This window comes from Castor canadensis, chromosome X, assembly GCF_047511655.1.
Source record: "Castor canadensis chromosome X, mCasCan1.hap1v2, whole genome shotgun sequence".
Classification (NCBI taxonomy): Eukaryota; Metazoa; Chordata; class Mammalia; order Rodentia; family Castoridae; genus Castor; species Castor canadensis.
In genome coordinates, this window is record NC_133405.1 from 77,131,134 (window position 1) to 77,153,827 (window position 22,694).

General features: G+C 36.2%; 1 protein-coding gene across 2 annotated transcripts in view; it reads left to right on the forward strand.

The window, feature by feature from the left end:
- The window catches only part of Abcb7 (ATP binding cassette subfamily B member 7), a 107,543-nt gene that overhangs the window by 47,180 nt on the left and 37,669 nt on the right, over positions 1-22,694 (forward strand). For both annotated transcript variants that reach the window (XM_074063789.1, XM_020161353.2), the window contains exon 4: positions 5,609-5,728. In XM_074063789.1, coding sequence (XP_073919890.1) covers positions 5,609-5,728 — 120 coding nt within the window. The remainder of the gene's footprint in view (positions 1-5,608; positions 5,729-22,694) is intronic.

Below are 22,694 nucleotides of genomic sequence, written 5' to 3' on the forward strand. Positions count from 1 at the left end.
GAGCAATATTATATGTACATACAGATATATACAGAAATATCTGCAAAAGTGGTACTGGTAGTGGAGACCAAGGGAGGAAGAAAAAATGGAAAGATAGTGAATAATAATGAAATACATTATATCTGTTTAGCAACCAGACAAAAGGAAACACACTGAAAATTGTTAAACAACACAGGATAGGTGGAAAAGAGCAAGGAGGTGCAGTGGAAGGAAGGGGGGGTTACAATGACTTAAGAACAATGCATGTACAGGTGTAATACCAAGTCAAAAATCCCACTGAACAATGAACAGACACCTAAACAACCAAGGAAAAGAATGAAAAACAGGTCATGCTAAGGAGAGGATAAAAAAAGGTGAATATGATGGATGCACTTTCTATACAAGAATGAATATAGAATTTTTAAGCTTGTTGAACTCGCTATAAGAAGGGTACTAAGATAGAAAGGAGAAAAATGTAGGGGATGAGCCAATTTGGGCTATAATACATATACACATGAAAATGTCATAATAAAACTCCTTGTGTAGCTATCTTAAAAATGCCTTTTATCTAAAATGGAGGACAGACAGGAAGGTAAAATAGGTCCTGTAAGGGGGTTGGTACCAGTGGGAGGGGAAGGATAAAAGGAAAGGGTGTAGGAGGGTGCATGTGGTAGAAATATTTGTACTCATGTATGAAAATGGAAAAATGAGACCTGTTAAAACTAATCCAGGAATGGGTAGGGGGGACAAAGGAGAATGATGGAGGGGTGAATTTAAACAGGAGATATTGTAAGAACTTTTGTAAATGTCACAATGTATCCCCAGTACTACAATAACATGATGATAAAAATAAAATGAAAACCTCATTTCTAGAAAAAAAGTACAGTAAAAGAATTTTGTTGATTTTACTGAACCCAGTTCAAATTTCTTCTTTTGTTACCCTTGCATGTATTTTCCTGATTTCACTGTTTTCCTTTAATTATGGCTGTCCATAATTAAATAATAATTAATAGGAATGTTGGAGACATTTCTAAAAACTTCTCCTTATACTAACACATTACTAGTTTTACATTGTAAAATGGGCCTTAAAATGTCAGTTCTGTGTTTTAAATTTGAGGCTATTTAGCTACAGCAGAATATATTATGTATATTCTGTTAACAGAGGAGGGAAGTAGAATTACTACTCTTTTTGCAGGCATTAAAAAAATTTTTTTTGTAGAACTGGGTTTGAGCTCAGGGCCTCATACTTGCTAGGTAGGTGCTCTACCACTTGAGCCACTCTACCAGTATGGATCCTTACAGGCACGAGCCACTGGCATACAACTAAAAAACATTTTTTATAGCATTCAATTTTAGAGAGCTTTAGTTGTCATGATACAGCCATCACTATTTTTTTGAGGCAGGATCTTGCTTTGTAGCCCAGGCTGGCTTTGAACTCATGATCTTTCTGTCTTTCTCGCCACTATTATGTTTTTAAAATAACTTTAAAAACTTTAATTTTTTGTGAAAATGATAAACAGAAAACTGAAAGAGTTTCACAGTTCCTGCTTATGTATAAGGGAGGCTTGAAGAAAAAGTTATAATATCATCCATTAGTTACTTTAGGAACTTTGACCCTTGGGGAAGGGGGACTTTTTTTCCTTAAAACGTTGCTTGAGTTCTTTCCCATATGCTATCATGCAAGTGTTCTTTGGACAGTATTTTTTCACATCACCCAATACCTCATCATCCTCCTTGACCATTTCCTTTTTTCCATCCTTTCTTTATGAATGTGGTCTTAAAGAGGTATGTATACTATTATTATAGGTTCATACCCTATTGAGTCAAGGTGAAATGAATAGTTGATAAAAAGGGGATATAATTCAATCTCAAAACAGTGGCTGGTCTCTTTCTAGCTTTATTTTTTATTTTTTTTGGTTTATTTATTCATTTATCCATATGTGCATACATTGTTTGAGCCATCTCTCCCCCTCCCCCCGCTTCCAGGCCTTTCTAGCTTTAGAAAACCCTTTTGTTTTGGTTTTAGAAGATGGTATATTATCTTTCAGGATGTATATCAAGGCCACCTATTTTATTTTACTTCAGTACAGCAAGAATGAGTTGGTTTAAAATTGTGTCTTGGGCTCTGAAATGCCTTTTTGATTGGCCTTTACTTTTTAAAAAAAGACATTATTTTTCAAACTTTAGTTTATCTAAACTCTAACTGAAGTCATGTCCTTTACAGCTTAATGGACTCGTAATACATGATTACACAGCTTCAGAACCCATTTTGTTAAATGAAGTGGTGACATTTTATGCACTATTAAGCCAACTAGAATAATTTTCTTGCTGTTAGCCATAACTTCTCTGTGTCCTTATTGAAAAAAATTCTGGGGTGTGTTGTAGAAGGTTTTGACAGGAGAGAGTGTTTCAAAAGATATGTGGAAACAGGGCCTTTTTCCCATTATTCCATCAAGAAAAATAAGACAAAACTGGTGAAAGGGGAAAGTGGTTGAAATGCCCCAGTTTGTGTTATAATGCATCAAATTATATTTATTTTGTAATCGTTTGATTGAAAAAGTGAATTTTAAAATTACTGCCTTATTCCATTTTTAATGCCTTACCAGTTATGAATATGTGTATGTATAAAGTAAAGCATTAAGAATTATACTTTCAGCATTTCATATTTTTGCCATGTTATATATTTTAAGCAGCTCAGGATGGTATCCTTCTGTTTTCAGCACAATATGAACAGTTTTATTTCTGTTACTCTTTGTGCAATAAACTGCTTAAAATACTAGCAAAATAGTTTGCTGGGTCCTATGGGGATAATCATAACATAAAAGTACCCTGAATCATATAATATACTGTCTTGGATTTCTTGTATGTTGACAATTTTCCTCCATTTCTTACTATGCAAATCTACTTGAAATTGTGTACCTTTTCCCCTTTTGAAATGAGTTTTTTTCTCATTATATTTGAATTATAGAAAATACAAACAAGCAAAAAGAACAATATAAAAAATTATCAATGATTCTACCCACTCATAGCTATTGTTTTTAACACCTTGGGGCTGTTGTTTTCCAGGTCCATTTGTATGGACATGTAAAACTCATCCACATAATCACATTTTCTCCTACAAAAATAAGTTTTTTATTCTGCTTTTTTTCATTTAATATGTTGTGTGTTACTACATAATTTGTGAATGGTATTCATTTTGTTGTATGCATTCATTCTCATTTGTTTATATTATTCTCCAATGTTGATGATTTATGCTGTTTCCAATTTTGTTTCTATTAAAACAGCATGGATATGAACATTGGTATACCTAAATTTTCATTACTTTATTCAGTATTGATTGAGTACCTACTGTATGAGAGCCACTGCATTTGGTATTGGGTTATAACTGTGATGTTAAGAAACAGTTACTACTCAAATGAAATTTAAATTCTAGCAAGAGAGGAGCTATCATCCAAATGTCAATCAAATAATTATGCTGACATATATGTCAATTATAACTAAAATGGATCCTAAAAGAAAGGAATCCTGATCTATGAGAGAAAACAGAAGGATCCTGCCTGGGGTTAGAGATGACTCATTGAAGAAGTACTGCTTAAGCTGGTGGGTAACTAGTTGAAAGAGGGTAGGGAGGCAGAAAAGGAGGTATTAGAATGAGAGATTATTCTGGATAGAGAAAACACTGTTGTACAAAGGCCTTATGTCAGGAGAGATTATGGCATGTTTAAAGAACTGAAAGGAAGCCCGTGGAGCCTGAATGAATAAAGCATTGGTGTAAGACATGACTGGAGTGGTAGTCAGAAGTCAGCCAAACAGAGCCTTATAAGCCATGTTACAGACTTTGGTCTTTTTTCCAAGAATGTTAGCATGTTGCTTAAGGATTTTAAGTCAAGTGGCTTACTAGACAGGGAATAGACTGGATGCAGGCAAATCAATTAGGAGGTTGTTGCAGTGGTTCAGGGGAGAATTAATGATAGCATGGATTATGTTGGTGACTGGAAATAGAAATAGACAGATTGAAAAGATTTTTAAGAGGTAAAATAGATTCAACTTGGAACATATTCTTAAGATTTTTTAAGCATAAGTTCCCCAAAGTAGAATTTTTAAAACAAAGGGAAGAATTATTTTAAAAGCTTTCAGTAGATATCAAGTTGCTTTCCATAAAGATTATTTTAGAGTACCACTCACTAATAGTATATTTGAGTACTCATTTCCATATACCCTTACCATGAAAGAGCATTATCTTTTTTTCCTTTTCATAACTTTTCCAGAAATTGAGTTAATATTTCAATTTTTTGAATGGGGATTGTTTTACCAGCTATAAAAATAAGTTTTGGAGTATATATATTTTGATCTCCTTATTTTGGTTTTAGAAAGTGTGGGTTTAATTCTTAATATTCTGTCTCTAACGCTGAAACCAAAACCAAATGATTTAATGGCAGTGTTGCCTTAGGAACATGTGAAAAAGAAAAACATCAACAAACTTGAGTCAGATTAAATGTGACTGGAAAATGACATTTTTATTGATATTTTTAATAACCCCACCTCTGTTCAATATAATTAATACCAACATACTTACTTTTCTAAATGCAGTATTGTAACTCTGTTCTACCATGAGTTTGGACTTAGGACTCCAAAATTGGCTACAGAGATAGAAATATGGAAATATTTTAAAACATTTTTATTAGCATGCATTATTTGTATGGGAGAGGGTGTTCCATTGTGGTATTTCCATATATGCTTACAGTGTACCTTGGTTAAGTTCATTCCCACCATCATTCTCCCTCATTCCCCTCCCCCCCTGCTTAAAACAATTTTAATAGGTTTCTTTATTCTGTTTTCATACAAGTATTTAAATTACCTCGACCATATTCACCCTTCTACACCCTCTTTGTTTGCCTTTCCCCTCTCACTAATACCTTCTCCCTAATAGGACCTGATTTACATTCCTGTACTTCATTTTTAAGTATATATTCATTGTTCAAAGGGGTTTTGCTGTGGTATTTCACATATGAATATAGTGTACTTTAATTAGATTAGACTGTCTTTCCCTGTCTCCCCACCCCCTATTATTCAGCAGCTTTCAGTGTGTTTCATTCTGCCATTTTCATACACATACGCAGCATTTCGATGTTATTCGCTCTCCTTCTCTTTTCCTCTCTTGCCTTTCACTAGTCCCCTCAAATAGTCCCAATATTACAAAGATGTTGTAATGTATGTATATGTGTATGTATCTATGATCATGTGTGTATTTATACATTTATCTTTTTAGGTCTAGCTTCCATATATGAGAAAAACATACGACCTTTTTTTAAGGTTTATATAATGTCTTACAGCTTAATAGATTAAAAAATGTATAGTATATGTCCCCTTGCCACTATTGAATAACTTTTTTAGCAGTATGAGGGTGACTATGTAAAAGTCAAATTTAAAAGAAAGGAAATTTAAATTTAAAAGCAGTTGAAATATTTTTTCTTCAAAATAGCTTGAGTTTAAAAATAATTGACCTTTTGATATGGAGTAAAAGTTATATTTGCAATATTTTTAGGTATTTCTCAAATATTTATGTAATTCTGCATTATTAAAGTATGGTCATATTTGAAATGGCATGTTATTTGTTTTCTCTCAACAGTTAAAAGATGTTGATACTCGGAAAATCATAACAGCAATGCTTTCTTATGTGTGGCCCAAAGACAGGCCAGATCTACGAGCTAGAGTTGCCATTTCCTTGGGATTTTTGGGTGGTGCAAAGGTAAGAAAGGGAGAAATTATGCATCGTTTTGTTGCTATAACTAAGAAATACTATGACATTTTCTAGTCATGAACCCTAAGCTAGTATAAACCACTTTGGGAGAGAACATGGCCAAATTTTAGGAGCTTCATTTAGTTCATATAATTATGCAGTGAGCAGAAATTATATGGTAATCTCCAATTTATCTTTGAATCAGAGGTCTAATAGCCTCAGTTTAATGGAATTCACTCCTAAAACCAGTGTGTATGATACAAGAGCATTACAGAAGTTTATTTAAAAGATTCCCCAGAGTCTTGCTGGCTCCTGTTTCACATATTTCTGTTAAGTGTGGCTCCTAGTTCCCTGTAAATTGAAAAGAAGAAGGCATTTTAGGCACAATGATAGCCATAAATGGCAAATAACAGTTTTTAACATCAAGAGAAAAACTGAAAAAACAGCCATAAAAGCTTTATTTTAAAATACTTTAAAATAAAAATAATTAAAATTAGATCTTGGGATGTAGCTCAGTGATAGAAAGCACTTGCCTAGCATGTGCAAGATTCTGTGTTCCATCCCCAGCATAGCAAGAAAAATAAATAAACAAAATAAATTAAATTCTCCAAAATATGGTTAAAGTGCTTGCTTAAAAGTATAAATGAAGGGAAGGACATAAGGAAAGGGTGAAGGAGAGTGCATATGGTGGAAATTAGGTACTCATATATGAAAATGCAAAAAAGACCTGTTGAAATTATAAGAAGAAGGAAGAGGGAATAAAGGAGAACACAACAATAATCTAATAAAAATTTTAAAGTATAGATGAAATTTGGCTATAATTTGGTTATTTCTCTTAACATATAAGGATTAATATTTTATTTTTGAACCCAGATCTCACCACTTTTTATTTACTGTATCATGTATGTTTCCTTTTATCTACTCATTCTCTTCCCTACCCTAAAATATATTGAGAACTTATACAAAGTACTATTCTTGGCACCAAAACGTATTCAAATATGAGTAAAGCAAATTTCTTCTTTCAAGTTCTATAGGGTAACACAAGTTTTATTTTATTGCCATAATAACAGGTAGGCCATGAGTGATTTAAAGAAGTACCAGCTGAGTGTGAAGGTGTTTCAGAGACAAAGTAGGAGGAACTGCCATGATAGGGAGTCAGGAATGATTTCTCAGAGGAAATGACATCTTTGACAGGTTGGATTATTGTAGGTATGGGAATAATTTGAATAGTTGTCTAGAAAAAGCATATAGTATGTGAGGAGAAGTGAACAATCCATCTTGGCTCCAGTGAGAGTAAAATGTTTCAAGAGGAATTATAAGTAAGTTTAGAAAGATAGAATTCCTGATGTGAAATAACTGTAAAACAAAAAAATTATATGGAAAAATAAGTAGAAGACTGATAAGGTTAAAGATGTGCTTTTAGGAAATTAATCTGATCCTGTTGGTAGAAGATAGATTAAAATTATGAGAGACCAAAAGTAGGAATGCCATGCATTTCATGCATTTGTTCAGCAAATAGTTACCAACTAGTTGTGAGGCCAATACAATAGCCTGGGTAAGGAGAAATAGCTATTTGCTCCTGAGTGATGATAGAAATAGTAATATGGGAGGAAAAAGATGTCAGAGATATTGTGAGATAGAATCAGCAAGATGTTAGAACAGATTAGTTATTGGAAGTATAAAAAGGAATAGGATTCAAAGATGATGCTAGGAATTAAAGAATGATAATGCCTTTAAAAGAAGTAGGGAGCCAGGCACCTGTGGCTCATCCCTTTGGAGTGTTGAGATCTGGAGTATCACAGTTTGGCTCGGGTAAATAGTTTGCAAGACCCCATTTCTAAAACTAACCAGAGCAAAATGGATTGGAGGTGTGCTCAAGCAGTAGAGTGCCTGTTTTGCAAACCAGAAACTATGAGTTCAAACCCCAGTCCCACGAGGAAAAAAAAGAAGTAGGTAGTGACTCAGGAAATCTTGTTTGGGAAATGAAGATCTTGGTTTTGGGAATGTTAAGTTTAAGACGCTAGCAGAACATCTAGATGGAGTAAGTCAACTGCTAATATAAAATTCAGGACAAGCTCAGGAAAGAGCCCCAAGTTAGAGAGATTAAGAGGTGATAGTTGAAACAATGCAAATTAGTGAGTTCACCAAGGCAAACAACAGAAACAGAAGATAACTAGGGACACAACCTCTGTTCTGTAGGGAAGTAAACTGAAGAATAAACTGGAAAGCACAGTGAAACCCCACTGTAAAATTAATATAAATTAATTTTATTAATGGTAATTTAAAAAAAGAAGCTGGGAAGGAGTATTTGAAGAGGTAAGAGTAAAACCAAAATAATTCAGTTTGACTCTCCATTTTCATGTCTTCTTTCTCACCTGTGGGCTCTGTTGAGTACTCTTGCAATGAATCTGACCCATTGGAAAAGAGTACTTCCTTAAATCAAGATTCTTAGCAACAGATCAAAAATACATACTTTATTCTGTTTGTTTAAGTTGAACAGACAGAACAATGTTACAAATCCAATTTTGGTAGTTAATACTGAAAATTGTAACTTTTGTGTTCATTTTTAACACAGTACTGGTTGCTGGATTGTCTTTTATAAGGATAAAGATAGTTCTGAGCTCTTATGCAAGGTAAATTAGCAAATTAGCTTTTATTAATTGTAAGTACCTGACTGACAAGTTAAAGGCAGATGGTTTTCTGGACTTGTTTGTGAATTGAAGATGACAGGTCCGAACCTGACTAATTCAACTAGCAGAAGGGAGGGGTCTTAAGTAATGATATTTATATTAGGATTTATTTTTAAACTGAGTTCCAATCCTTCATAGTTACAAATTTCTGTTGCTTGGTGACAGGTCAGTATCAGGCCATGAAATCTATGTCTAAGCTAACTTCCTTAAAGACTAAAATACTTTTAGAAGGCTAATATTTGGTTCTTTAGTCAAAAAGTACTGAGTACCCATACAATGGAAAGTGCTATACTAAACTCTTGTAATTACCAGTAAAGAAAAATGAATATAGAAAATCCTTTAAAAGTATGTTTGATTCCTTTTGACTCAAGAAAATGAAGAAATTGACATGTGTTGGATGCCTGCTAGAATTTTCAAAGCATAAAAAATAATTTAATTTTACTAGACAGAAAATGGACCATGGAATAACTTGAGATATGTAGAACATAGTAGTAACATTAACCATTCCAAGCACCATTTTCTAGCTTCTGGAAGGTCATCAGTGGTCAAGTTGATTATTGTTTGTTTTTGGCAGTATTATTGTTTTGTGATTGATGTGCAAAGATGGATTGTTGTCCTCTTCGTACCTTGGTTCCTTGTTTTCTCTTCAAACCTGACTGCATGCTTTGGCATATAAATACTTTGGACTAATCTAGGTCCCCTTATACTCTGGTATTCTTACCTTTACCACATATTCTGGGATTTTTGGTGCATGGTTTTGGGACCTCTCAGCTTTAATGCCTTCCAGCTGTCTGTGGCAGTGGTGGTGTTAGTTACTACGAGGCCTGAAGCATAGGTGAGAGAAAAAGAAGACAGGAATTTCAATGGTGAATAAGAAAAAGGGAAGAGGATCTCACCCTTAATGTATGGGATCACAGTATAACTTGTACTTGCTTATTTACCTTTTTTTTTATACATTTGAAAGAAACTTTTTTTATTCATTTATTCACGTGTGAATACATTGTTTGGGTCATTTCTGCACCCTGTCCCCCCTCCCACCCTTCCCCCTTTCCTCCCTCAGTTCCAGGCGCTTATTTACCTTTGAATGCTCTTTTCATTCTGAGGGTCTACAGGCTATCATCATTTCTAGGAAGTAAACTGTATCATATAGAGAAGCTTTTGGTCCTAGAGTAGACAAAGAAGGGGTTGGTATTCCTTCTGAAGAGTTGTAGCAATTCCTTTTCTAATATGTTGAGGTTCTATATGACATACATCTTAAAAATTCTGCGAAGTAAGATACAGCATTATTTGTCTTCATTCCTTCAATGTCTACAAATAATATGCATTGTCTTTTCTTACAGTCTATGTACATATCATAGAAGTATTACATCATCATTAATCTGGTGATTTTGAAATTTTTAAGGTCTTTAAAAAATTCTACATTTCTAGTATTTTATGTATAACCATGTCAGAATTTAAGGAAAATATAGACTGGAGGAATGGCTCAAGTGGTAGAGTGCCTGCTTAGTAAGCATGAGGCCCTGAGTTTAAACCCCAAAACTGCCAAAAAAAAAAAAAAAGGAAAGAAATTAAGAAATTAAGTGAATAGATTTACTGAAGTCATTGGATTTTTACAAAATAGGTGTTACCTTTACTATTTCCTCAAGAAATTTATTCATATTCTCTAACCAACACCATCTTGAAAACCACTTGGTTGACAAAGAAATTGGGGGCAAAGAAAATTAGAGTATCAAGTTCTAAAAGGTACTTTTGATAATTCATTAGAAATCAAAATCAGCTATTTTTAAAATTATAAAATAACTTCAGGAGATAGTGGGACTTATTAAAATAAAATCAATACCCATTTTCTCTAGGAATACAACTATTACTAAGTAAGAAGTAATATATGACCTAAGCAAACATTTATTGTTTGAATAGCTACTGGGTACAAGCTAACCTGCTAGGAAGCTGGGAATAAAAATGTGAATGAAATGTGGGCCTTGCCCTCTGGAGTTGCAGTATACTCAAAGAGAAATATATAAATAATAATAAAATGCCTATTACATGACATGAACATTCAAAGGAAGACAAATGAAGCTCTGGGAATATCAATGAGTAGGCATTTAGGGAAGACTTTATGGAGGTTCTAGCATTTTCCAATAACTATTTTGACATTTGTGACTACAACAATTTTATGTACTTCTTGCTTGACTTTGATTTATAAAAAATTTCTTAATACTTTTTATGATGAAACCATGCTGCGTGAAGTCTTTTATTAAGTTGCAAAGTATGATTTATACCCTGGAATATTTTTTCAATTTTTATACTTATATTTTAGCCAAACAGGTGCATTTGGGAGGCAGAGGTAGGAAGATTACAAGTTCAAGGCCAGCCTGGGCTACATAATGAGACCCTGTCTCAAAAAAGGAAAGGGCTGGGTATGTACCTCTTGGTAGTATGAACACAAGACCCTGGGCTCAGTCCCCACCACTGAGAAAAAAAGATTTATGTTTTAGAAAAATTTGAACAGTAAAGATAGAGACTTTATATACCTTTTCTTCCTCTCATATATACAGTTTCTTCTGTTGTTAATGTTTTATATTTTATATGGTACATTTGCTAAAATTGATGAACCAAATATTTTTAAGATATATTATTGTTAAGTCTATACATTAGGATACATTTTTTTGAGTTGTATAGTTTATGGTTTGGGGGAAATATATATCATGTATGCATTATGGTATCTTAAAGATGAGTTTCACTGTCTTAAAAATCCCATGTGATTCACCTGTTCACCCTTCCTCCTAAATTATGACAACCACTTATCTTCTTACTACCTATGTAGTTTTGCCAATTCTAGAATGTCATATGGTTGGATTCTTATAGCCTTTTAAAACTGGTTCTTTTTTTCAGTATTTTTTATGTGGTTATTCATATGTGCATACATTGTTTGGGCCATATCTCCCACCTTTCCCCCACCCCATTTCTCCCCCCCTTCAGATCCCCTCCCCAGGCTTCCAGGTAAACTCTGTTCTGCCCTTATCTCTAATTTTGTTGAAGAGAGAGTATAAGCAATAATAAGAAAGACAAAGCGTTTTTGCTAGTTGAGATAAGAATAGCTATACAAAGAGAATCCTAGCATTGCTTCCATGCACAAGTGTGTTAACAACTCAAGTTGATTCATCTCTAACTGACCTTTTCTCTAGATCCCGATCACCTTCTCATATTGACCTCTGTCGCTTCAAAGTTTATGTGTTAGTTCTTCTGCAGTGAGGACATCAAATACTACCATGTTTTGGGTTTCTTACCTATCCCCATACCTCCCGTGTGTGCTCTCCTCTTATCATGTGACCCAAGTCCAACCCCATTGCTGTATTTGCCCTAGATCTAAAGTCTGCATATGAGGGAGAACATAGAATTTTTGGTCTTCTGAGCCTGGCTAACCTCGCTCAGAATGATGTTCTCCACTTCCATTCATTTACTTGTGAATGATAAGATTTCATTCCTCTTCACGGCTGCATAAAATTCCATTGTGTATAAATACCACATTTTCCTTAATCCATTCGTCAGTAGTGGGGCATCTTGGCTGTTTCCATAACTTGGCTATTGTGAATAGCACTGCAAAACACATGGGTGTGCAGGTGCCTCTGTAGTAACCTATGTTGCATTCCTTTGGGTATATCCCCAGGAGTGGGATTGCTGGATCATATGGCAAATCTATGTTTAGATTTTTAAGAAGCCTCTGTATTTTTTTCCAGAGTGGTTGTACTAGTTTGCATTCCTACCAGCAGTGTATGAGGGTTCCTTTTTCCCCACATCCTTGCCAACACCTATTGTTAGTGGTGTTTTTGATGATGGCTATTCTAACAGGGGTGAGGTGGAATCTTAGTGTGGTTTTGATTTGCATTTCACTTATGGCCAGAGATGGTGAGCATTTTTTCATGTATTCTTTTGCCATTTGAATTTCTTCTTTTGAGAAAGTTCTGTTTAGTTCAGTTGCCCATTTTTTATTGGTTCATTAATTTTGGGAGAGTTTAGTTTTTTGAGCTCCCTGTATATTCTGGTTATCAGTCCTTTGTCTGATGTATAGCTGGCAAATATTTTCTCCCACCCTGTGGGTGGTCTCCTCAGTTTAGAAACCATTTCTTTTGTTGTGCAGAAGATTTTTAGTTTTATGAAGTCCCATTTGTCTATACTTTCTCTTAGTTGCTGAGCTGCTAGGGTTGTATTGAGGAAGTCCTTGCCTGTACCTATTACTTCCACAGTGTTTCCTGCTCTTTTCTGTACCAACTTTTGAGTTTTGGGTCTGATATTAAGGTCCTTGATCCATTTTGAGTTGATACTAGTCAGGGTGGGAAACATGGATCTCATTTCAGTTTTTTACAGACAGGTAACCACTTTTCCCAACAACATTTGTTGAAGAGGCTATGTTTTCTCCATCGTATATATTTAGCGTCTTTGTCAAAAATAAGGTGGGCAAAGCTGTGTGGATTCATATCCGGGTCCTCTGTTCTGTTCTTCTGGTCTTCATGTCTGTTTTTGTGCCAGTACCATGCTGTTTTTATTGCTGTTGCTTTGTAATACAGTTTATGAAGTCGAGTATTGTGATACTTCCGGCATTGTTCTTTTTGCTGAGTACTGCCTTGGCTCTTCTCAGTCTCTTGTGTTTCCAAATGAACTTTAGGGTAGAATTTTTAATCTCTGTGATGAAAGTCGTTGGGATTTTGATGGGAATTGCATTAAACATGTAGATTGCTTTTGGTAGTGTAGCCATTTTTGCTATGTTGATTCTACCAATCCATGAGCACGGGAGATCTTTCCACCTTCCGTAGTCTTCCTTGATCTCTTTCTTCAGGGGTTTGTAGTTCTTGTAGAAGTCATTCACATCCTTTGTTAAGTTTACTCCTAGGTATTTGATTTTTTTTGAGGCTATTGTAAATGGAATTGTTTCCATATATTTTTTCTCAGTTTGTTTGTTGTTGGTGTATAGAAAAGCTAATGATTATTTAAGTTCATTTTGTATCCTGCCACCTTGCTGTAGCTGTTAATGGTGTCTAGGAATTTCTGGGTAGAGTGTTTTGGGTCTTTAAGGTATAGGATCTTATCATCTGCAAATAGAGATATTTTGACAGTTTCTTTACCTATTTGTATTCCTTTTATTTCTTCTTCTTGCCTAATTGCTCTGGCTAGGAATTCCAGTACTATGTTGAATAGAAGTGAGTATAGTGGGCACCCTTGTCTTGTTCCTGATTTTAGGGGAAATCGTTTCAGTTTTTCACCATTAAGTATGATGTTGGCTATAGGTTTATCATATATAGCTTTTATAATGTTGAGGTACTTTCCTTCTATTCCTAGTTTTCTTAGAGCTTTTATCATGAAGTGGTGTTGGATCTTGTTGAAGGCTTTTTCTGCATCCATTGAGATGATCAATTGGTTTTTGTCTTTGCTTCTATTAATGTGCTGTATTACATTTATAGATTTGTGTATGTTGAACCACCCCTGCATTCCTGGGATGAAGCTGACTTGATCGTGGTGAATGATCTTTCTGATGTGTTGTTGCATACGGTTTGCCATTATTTTATTGAGGATTTTTGCATCAGTGTTCATTAAGGAGATTGGCTTATAGTTCTCCTTTTTTGAGGTGTCTTTGTCTGGTTTTGGGATGAGTGTAATGCTGGCTACGTAAAATGAGTTAGGCAGTTTTCCTTCCCTTTCTATTTCGTGGAACAGATTAAGGAGGGTTAGTATTAGTTCGTCTTTAAATGTCTGATAGAATTCAGCACAGAATCCATCAGGTCCTGGACTTTTCTTGGGGGAGACTTTTTCACTGCTTCAATTTCATTTTGTGTTATACATCTATTCAGGTGATTAATGTCCTCTTGGATCAATTTTGGATGGTCATAAGTATCTAGAAATCTGTCCATTTCTTCAAGATTTTCAAATTTATTAGAATATAGGTTCTGAAAGTAGTCTCTGGTTTCCTGGATTTCTGTAGTGTTTGTTGTTATGTCCCCTTTTGCATTTTTATTTTCCTCATTAGGGTTTTTTCTCTCCTCATTTTAGTCAGGTTTGCCAGGGCTTTGTCAATCTTCTTTGTTTTTTCAAAGATCCAACTTTTTGTTTCATTTATTCTTTGTATGTTTTTTTTTTTTGTATCTATTTCATTGATTTCAGGTCTTATTTTTATTATTTCTCTCCTATTTGTTTTGGGTTTTGCTTGGTCTTGTTTTTCTAGGAGTTTGAGATGTAGCATTAGGTCATTGATTTGAGACCTTTCTGTCCTTTTAATATATGCACTCATGGCTATAAACTTTCCTCTTAGGACTGCCTTTGCTGTGTCCCATAGGTTCCGGTAGGTCGTGTTTTCATTTTCATTAACTTCCAGGAACTTTTTAACATCCTCTCTTATTTCATCAATGACCCATTGATCATTGAGCAGTGTGTTGTTCAGCTTCCAACTGTTTCCATGGTTTTTACTATTATTTTTGTTGTTGAGTTCTAGTTTTAATGCATTGTGATCAGATAGAATGCATGGTATTATTTCTATTTTCTTATATTTGCTGTGGCTTGCTTTGTGCCTTATGATATGATCAGTTTTACAGAAGGTTCCATGGGCTGCTGAGAAGAATGTATATTGTGCAGAAGTTGGACAGAATATTCTGTAGTCATTGGGTAGGTCCATTTGATCTATGGCGTGATTTAGTTCTAGGATTTCTTTATTGCTTTTTTGTTTGGATGACCTATTGGTGATAGGGGGTACTAAAGTCTCCCACTACCACTGTGTTGGAGTTTATATGTGCTTTTAAGTCCTTCAGAGTATGTTTCATGAAATTGAGTGCATTGATGTTGGATGCATACAGGTTGATAATTGTTATTTCCTTTTGGTGTATTTCCCCTTTTATTAGTATGGAATGTCCTTCTTTTTCTTTTTTTGATTTTTATTGTTTTACTCTTCATATGTGCATACAATGCTTGGGTCATTTATCCCCCCTGCCCCCACCCGCTCCCTTACCACCCACTCTGCCCCCTCCCTCTCCCCCCCCACCCCCTCAATACCCAGCAGAAACTATTTTGCCCTTATCTCTAATTTTGTTGAAGAGAGAGTATAAGCAATAATAGGAAGGTACAAGGGTTTTTGCTAGTTGAGATAAGGATAGCTATACAGGGAGTTGACTCACTTTAATTTCCTGTGCATGTATGTTACCTTCTTGGTTAATTCTTTTTGATCTAATCTTTTCTGTAGTTCCTGGTCCCCTTCTCCTGTTGGCCTCAGTTGCTTTTAAGGTATCTGCTTTAGTTTCTCTGTGTTGAGGGCAACAAATGCTAGCTAATTTTTTAGGTGTCTTACCTATCCTCACCCCTCCCTTGTGTGCTCTCACTTTTATCGTGTGCTCAAAGTCCAATCCCCTTGTTGTGTTTGCCCTTGATCTAATGTCCACATATGAGGGAGAACATACGATTTTTGGTCTTTTGGGCCAGGCTAACGTCACTCAGAATGATGTTCTCCAATTCCATCCATTTACCAGCGAATGATAACATTTCATTCTTCTTCATGGCTGCATAAAATTCCATTGTGTATAGATACCACATTTTCTTGATCAATTTGTCAGTAGTGGGGCATCTTGGCTGTTTCCATAACTTGGCTATTGTGAATAGTGCTGCAAGAAACATGAATGTGCAGGTGCCTCTGGAGTAACCTGTGTCACAGTCTTTTGGGTATATCCCCAAGGGTGGTATTGCTGGATCAAATGGTAGATCGATGTCCAGCTTTTTAAGTAGCCTCCAAATTTTTTTCCAGAGTGGTTGTACTAGTTTACATTCCCACCAACAGTGTAGCAGGGTTCCTTTTTCCCCACATCCTCGCCAACACCTGTTGTTGGTGGTGTTGCTAATGATGGCTATTCTAACAGGGGTGAGGTGGAATCTTAGTGTGGTTTTAATTTGCATTTCCTTTATTGCTAGAGATGGTAAGCATTTTTTCATGTGTTTTTAGGCCATTTGAATTTCTTCTTTTGAGAAAGTTCTGTTTAGTTCACTTACCCATTTCTTTATTAGTTCATTAGTTTTGGGAGAATTTAGTTTTTTTTTCTTTTATTATTCATATGTGCATACAAGGCTTGGGTCATTTCTCTCCCCTGCCCCCACCCCCTCCCTTACCACCTACTCCACCCCCTCTCTCTCCCCCCTACCCCCTCAATACCCAGCAGAAACTATTTTGCCCTTATTTCTAATTTTGTTGTAGAGAGAGTATAAGCTATAATAGGAAGGAACAAGGGTTTTTGCTGGTTGAGATAAGGATAGCTATACAGGGCATTGATTCACATTGATTTCCTGTGCGTGGGTGTTACCTTCTAGGTTAATTCTTTTTGATCTAACCTTTTCTCTAGTTCTTGGTCCCCTTTTCCTATTGGCCTCAGTTGCTTTTAAGGTATCTGCTCTAGTTTCTCTGCATTAAGGGCAACAAATGCTAGCTAGTTTTTTAGGTGTCTTACCTATCCTCACCCCTCCCTTGTGTGCTCTTGCTTTTATCATGTGCTCAAAGTCCAATCCCATTGTTGTGTTTGCCCTTGATCTGATGTCCACATATGAGGGAGAACATACGATTTTTGGTCTTTTGGGCCAGGCTAACCTCACTCAGAATGATGTTCTCCAGTTCCATCCATTTACCAGCAAATGATAACATTTCGTTCTTCTTCATGGCTGCATAAAATTCCATTGTGTATAGATACCACATTTTCTTAATCCATTTGTCAGTAGTGGGGCATCTTGGCTGTTTCCATAACTTGGCTATTGTGAATAGTGCCGCAATAAACATGGGTGTGCAGGTGCCTCTGGAGTAACCTGTGTCACAGTCTTTTGGGTATATCCCCAAGAGTGGTATTGCTGGATCAAATGGTAGATCAATGTCTAGCTTTTTAAGTAGCCTCCAAATTTTTTTCCAGAGTGGTTGTACTAGTTTACATTCCCACCACCAGTGTAGCAGGGTTCCTTTTTCCCCACATCCTTGCCAACACCTGTTGTTCGTGGTGTTGCTGATGACGGCTATTCTAACAGGGGTGAGGTGGAATCTTAGCGTGGTAATTTGCATTTCCTTTATTGCTAGAGATGGTGAGCATTTTTTCATGTGTTTTTTGGCCATTTGAATTTCTTCTTTTGAGAAAGTTCTGTTTAGTTCACTTGCCCATTTCTTTATTGGTTCATTAGTTTTAGGAGAATTTAGTTTTTTAAGTTCCCTATATATTCTGGTTATCATTCCTTTGTCTGATGTGTAGCTGGCAAATATTTTCTCCCACTCTGTGGGTGTTCTCTTCAGTTTAGAGACCATTTCTTTTGTTGAGCAGAAGCTTTTTAGTTTTATGAAGTCCCATTTATCTATACTATCTCTTAGTTGCTGTGCTGCTAGGGTTCCGTTGAGAAAATTCTTACCTATACCTACTAACTCCAGAGTATTTCCTACTCTATCCTGTATCAGCTTTAGAGTTTGTCGTCTGATATTAAGATCCTTGATCCATTTTGAGTTAATATTGGTATAGCGTGATATACGTGGATCTAGTTTCAGTTTTTTGCAGACTGCTAACCAGTTTTCCCCGCAGTTTTTGTTAAAGAGCCTGCTGTTTCTCCATTGTATATTTTTAGCTCCTTTGTCAAAGACGAGTTGGTTATAGTTGTGTGGCTTCATATCTGGGTCCTCTATTCTGTTCCACTGGTCTTCATGTCTGTTTTTGTGCCAGTACTGTGCTGTTTTTATTGTTACTTCTTTGTAATATAGTTTGAAGTCAGGTATCGTGATTGGAATGTCCTTCTTTATCTCGTTTGATCAATGTAGGTTTGAAGTCTACTTGTTTGAGATAAGTATTGCTACTCCTGCCTGTTTTCGGGGACTATTGGCTTGGTAAATCTTCTTCCAGCCTTTTACCCTAAGCCAGTGCTTGTTTCTGTCAATGAGATGGGTCTCCTGTAAACAACAGATTGTTTGGATCTTTCTTTTTAATCCAGTTTCTCAAATGGTGTCTTTTGATGGGGTATTAAGTCCATTAACATTCAGTGTTAGTATTGATAGGTATTTGGTGATCCCTGTTATTTCATTGTCTTAGGGTTTGGGTGCAGCTTAATCAGTGTTGCTCTCTACTTTCTTGCCTTTTCTTCTCCTGTGGTTTTGTATTGCCTGTCCTTTCATGGTTTTGTATGCTTTCATTTTCTGTGTGCTGGATTCTTTGAAGAATCTTTTGTAATGGTGGCTTGGTGGTCATATATTGTTTTAGTTTCTGCTTATCATGGAAGACTTTTATTTCTCCATCTATTTTGAATGATAGTTTTGCTGGGTAGAGTATCCTAGGGTTGAAGTTATTTTCATTCAGTGCCAGAATTCCTCACTCCATCCCCTTCTTGCTTTTAAGGTTTCTGGTGTTGAGAAATCTGCTGTGATTTTGATAGGTTTACCTTTATATGTTACTTGTTTTTTCTCTCTTACAGCCTTCAATATTCTTTCTCTAATCTCTGTGCTTGTCGTTTTAATGATAAAATGTCGTGGAGTAGTTCTGTTTTGGTCAAGTCTGTTTGGTGTTCTGGAGGCTTTCTGTACCTGAATCGGCATAGTTTTCTTAGATTTGGGAAATTTTCTGTTATTATTTTGTTGAATATATTATGAATTCCTTTTGCTTGCACCTCTTCTCCTTCTTCAATGCCCATGATTCTCAGGTATGGTCTTTTGATGGAGTCGGTGAGTTCTTGCATATTCCTTTTACAGGTTTTGAGTTCTTTGAGTAATCGTTCTTCAGTTTTTCCTTTAATTTCCATTTCATCTTCAAGTTTTGAAATTCTGTCTTCTGCTTGTTCTAGTCTGCTGCAGTGGCCTTCCATTGTGTTTCGTATTAGCGTTTCATTTTTTTTTCTGAGGTTTTCCATATCATGGGTCCCTTCCTCTTTAATATTATCAATTTTCATCCTTAATTCACTTATCTATTTATGGTGTTCTCTGTTTCACTTTGTTATTTATTTAGGTCTCCTATGAGTTCATTTATTTGTCTTTGTTTTTATTGTCTTGAAATGTTTTGAGTGACTCCTGTTCGTTTTGGTTGACCTTGTCTAGTAACATCTCCATGAAATTGTCAGTGATTTATTGGAGGATTTCTTCTTTCAGAGTGTTCTTGTGGGCCTCATCAGGTTTCTTGGGATAGTTTGTCTTTGTTTTGTTTGGATCTTGAACTGGGCATCCATTTTCTTCATTTTCCTCTGAATCCTGTACTAATTTGTTTTTGGGGCGATAATTGTTTCCATCCCTTTTCTGTCTTCCCATCATTCCACTTGGTAGTGTTACTGTCCTGTTCTGTGTGTAATTTAGTATTAGCTAGCTTACAATAGTAAAAGTGAGGAGATCTAGAAAGAAAGAGTAAGAAGATAAAAGAATGAAAGGAAAAAAGAAAAAAAAATAGAGAACCAAAGAAATCAACAGGGAGAGATGGTGTACTAACCAACAGTGAACTAAAGAAGCATTTAGAGAGAAGGAGAAAAAAGAAAAAAGAAAAAAAATTCCCAGGTTCAGGAACAATGAAGTTTCAGTCTTCCTAGTTACGGTGTTACTCCTTCAGCATCCAGTCCTGGTGTTGGTATTTAAGCAGTAGCTCTGTTGTTGTCTTGCAGGTGGTTGGTTTAGGAGACAGCTTTGTGAACCCCTGTCTGTCCTATGTCTGGCAGCAGCTCATCTGCCACCTACTGTCAGCAGTCTACTATTGCAGGCTTTGTTTATTAAAAGTTCATATGAAGAGCAGCTCCTTGATCCCTCCTCTGTTCTCTGGTGGAGGGGTGTGCCTGCCATCTACTTTTGCAGGCTTTGTTTAATGAAAATTTGCATGGAGAGCAGCTCCTTGCTGCTCCTCTCCTTCTCCCATGGAGGGGCATGCCTGCGGGCTACTTTTGCAGGTTTTGTTTACTAAAAGTTCATGTGGAGAGCATCTCCTTGCCTTCTCCTCCCTTCTCCAGTGGAGGGGCTTGCCTGCTAGCTGCTATTATAGGCTTTGTTTACTAAAAGCTCGTGTGAAGATCAGCTCCTTGCCACTCCCCTGTTCTCCAGTGCACTCAGAGCACCCCGTCCCCTCTGCTGCAAGTCCTTTTCAGTTCCTTGTTTATTATTTAGGGTTTTTTTGTTTGTTTGTTTTTGCCTGGCAGGGATCAGTCTGTCTAGGGGGCTATGCTGGTTTATCCCTGGGGTGGCAGTGGGAGTACGGCATGCTGCTTATTTGCTCACCTGTTGGTCTGCATCTCCCAAGTAGATTTGGAGCTGGTGTCTGACAGCTCAGGAGCCCTCCTGGTTTCTCAGTGTAACGTGGCGTGGAGAAGCTTTGTTCAGGCTGGGGGTTCTGGGTGGGTGTCGGAGTTTTGCTTCTTGGTGGTTTTTGTGGCTCCAGTGTCTCGGCAAGATTTTTGATTTACGGGTCTCACACTGTCTGCTTCCTCCCTCTAGTTGCCATCCTGGATCTGTTCCCTTTTTCAGTATTTTAATGAATTCTTTTATTCAGGTGGTACTAAAATAATGCTGCCAGGTAGTTAATATAAGTCCTTCTTAAAGAACTCATTTTTTTATTGGTGTGCTGGGTAGGGATATGTTGTGGCATTTACAAAGTATATTTGTAAATAGTTCAAATATATCATAATTGAATTCACCCCTCCACCTGTATCTCCCCTCCTCCCATTCAAGAAATAGTTTCAGCAGGCATCTTTTTTCTGTTTACATTCATGTGTACACAGTATTTGTACCATATTCACCCTCTTATTCTGTTTCCCCACCTCCTTCTCCCTCTCACTGATATCAGTCCCCCCCACACACACAGGCAGGGCCTGTTTTGCCCTCCCGTTCTCTGATTTTGCAATAGAAAGGAAAAAGAAATGACATTTTTGCTTTTTTCAGATAACTGCACAGGGAATTTCCTTGTGGCACTTCCATGTATATAGCCTAATTTGGTTCATTTCCTCTGTTTTTCTTCTTTCTACTTTAGTCCCTTCCTTATGGTTTTTTCAACCAGTTTAAAAATTCTATATTCATTCTTGTATAGATAGTATCAACCATAATCACCTTAACTTCCTTCTTTTAGCCTTCCCCCCTCATACCTGACCTCCCCTTGGCCTATCCTGTTTTTTCATAATGTTGCTACATTTGTATTATGTCTTAATTCTGCATATGAGGGAAAACATGAGGCTTTTGGCCTTCTAACCCTGACTAACTTCACTTATAATGATGTTCTCCAGCTCTATCCATTTAGCTGCAAATGACAAAATTTCATTCTTTTTTATGGCTGAATTCAAACTGGCTTTTTTCATTTAGCAATTGAAGTTTCTTTCATATCTTGTTGTGACTAAATAGCTCATTTTTTATTGCTGAATGATGTTCCATTGTATTGATGTAACAGTGTGTTTAACCAATCACCTGTTGAAAATATTTTGGTTGCTCCCAGATTTTGGCAATTATGAATAAAGTGGCAATAAATATTCATGTACAGATTTTTGTGTCATAAGTTTTCAGATCATTTGAATAAGTAGCAAGGAGTGCAATTCCAGATCAAATGGTATGAATATGTTTAGTTTATTTTAGAAACTGCCAAACTGTCTTTGCTGGTGACTGTCCTACCACTAATAGTGAGTGGAGTTACTCCACATCCTCACCAGCATTCAGTGTGGTGTTTTAGATTTTAACCATTCTAATAGTTGTGTAGTGCATCTCATTTTTGTTCTTATTTGTAATTACCTGATGACATTGAATTTTTCCTATACTCACTTGCTGTCAGTTTATTTTCTTCGGTGTTTTTTTTTAATCTCTTTTCTTCCCAGCCTTTATGAGTTGAACAACTTGTTCCACCATGTATACCCCACCATGGTGGACTGTATCACCACAATCAAAAAATCACTGGGGTCAAGCAACCATGAACTTAAAACTCTGAAACTGAGACAAAATAAACCTTTCTCTTGTTGTCTTAGGCATTTTGTTACAGTAATGGAAAGCTCCATGTTAACATACTCCATGTTAGTACTCATGAAAGTATGGACCCTGGAAGTCTAATCTCTTTGTCTAATCTTCTCTCAGTCTCTAGTAGTTAATCAGTTAGCCTTTAAGTGTTTGTACCATTTGCGGTTCCAGACATAACTTCCTGTAAGCTGTGATTCTATGCATTTATCTGTCTCTCCAATTTTGGGGGTAACAATTTGCCCTGTGACTTCAGTTCTCTGATACATCCAAGAAGAGTTGTTGATTTTCAGCTCAACGTTTTTAAAATTCTGAGCATATGCATGATTTTCAGGCTCTTTATATGTCAGAC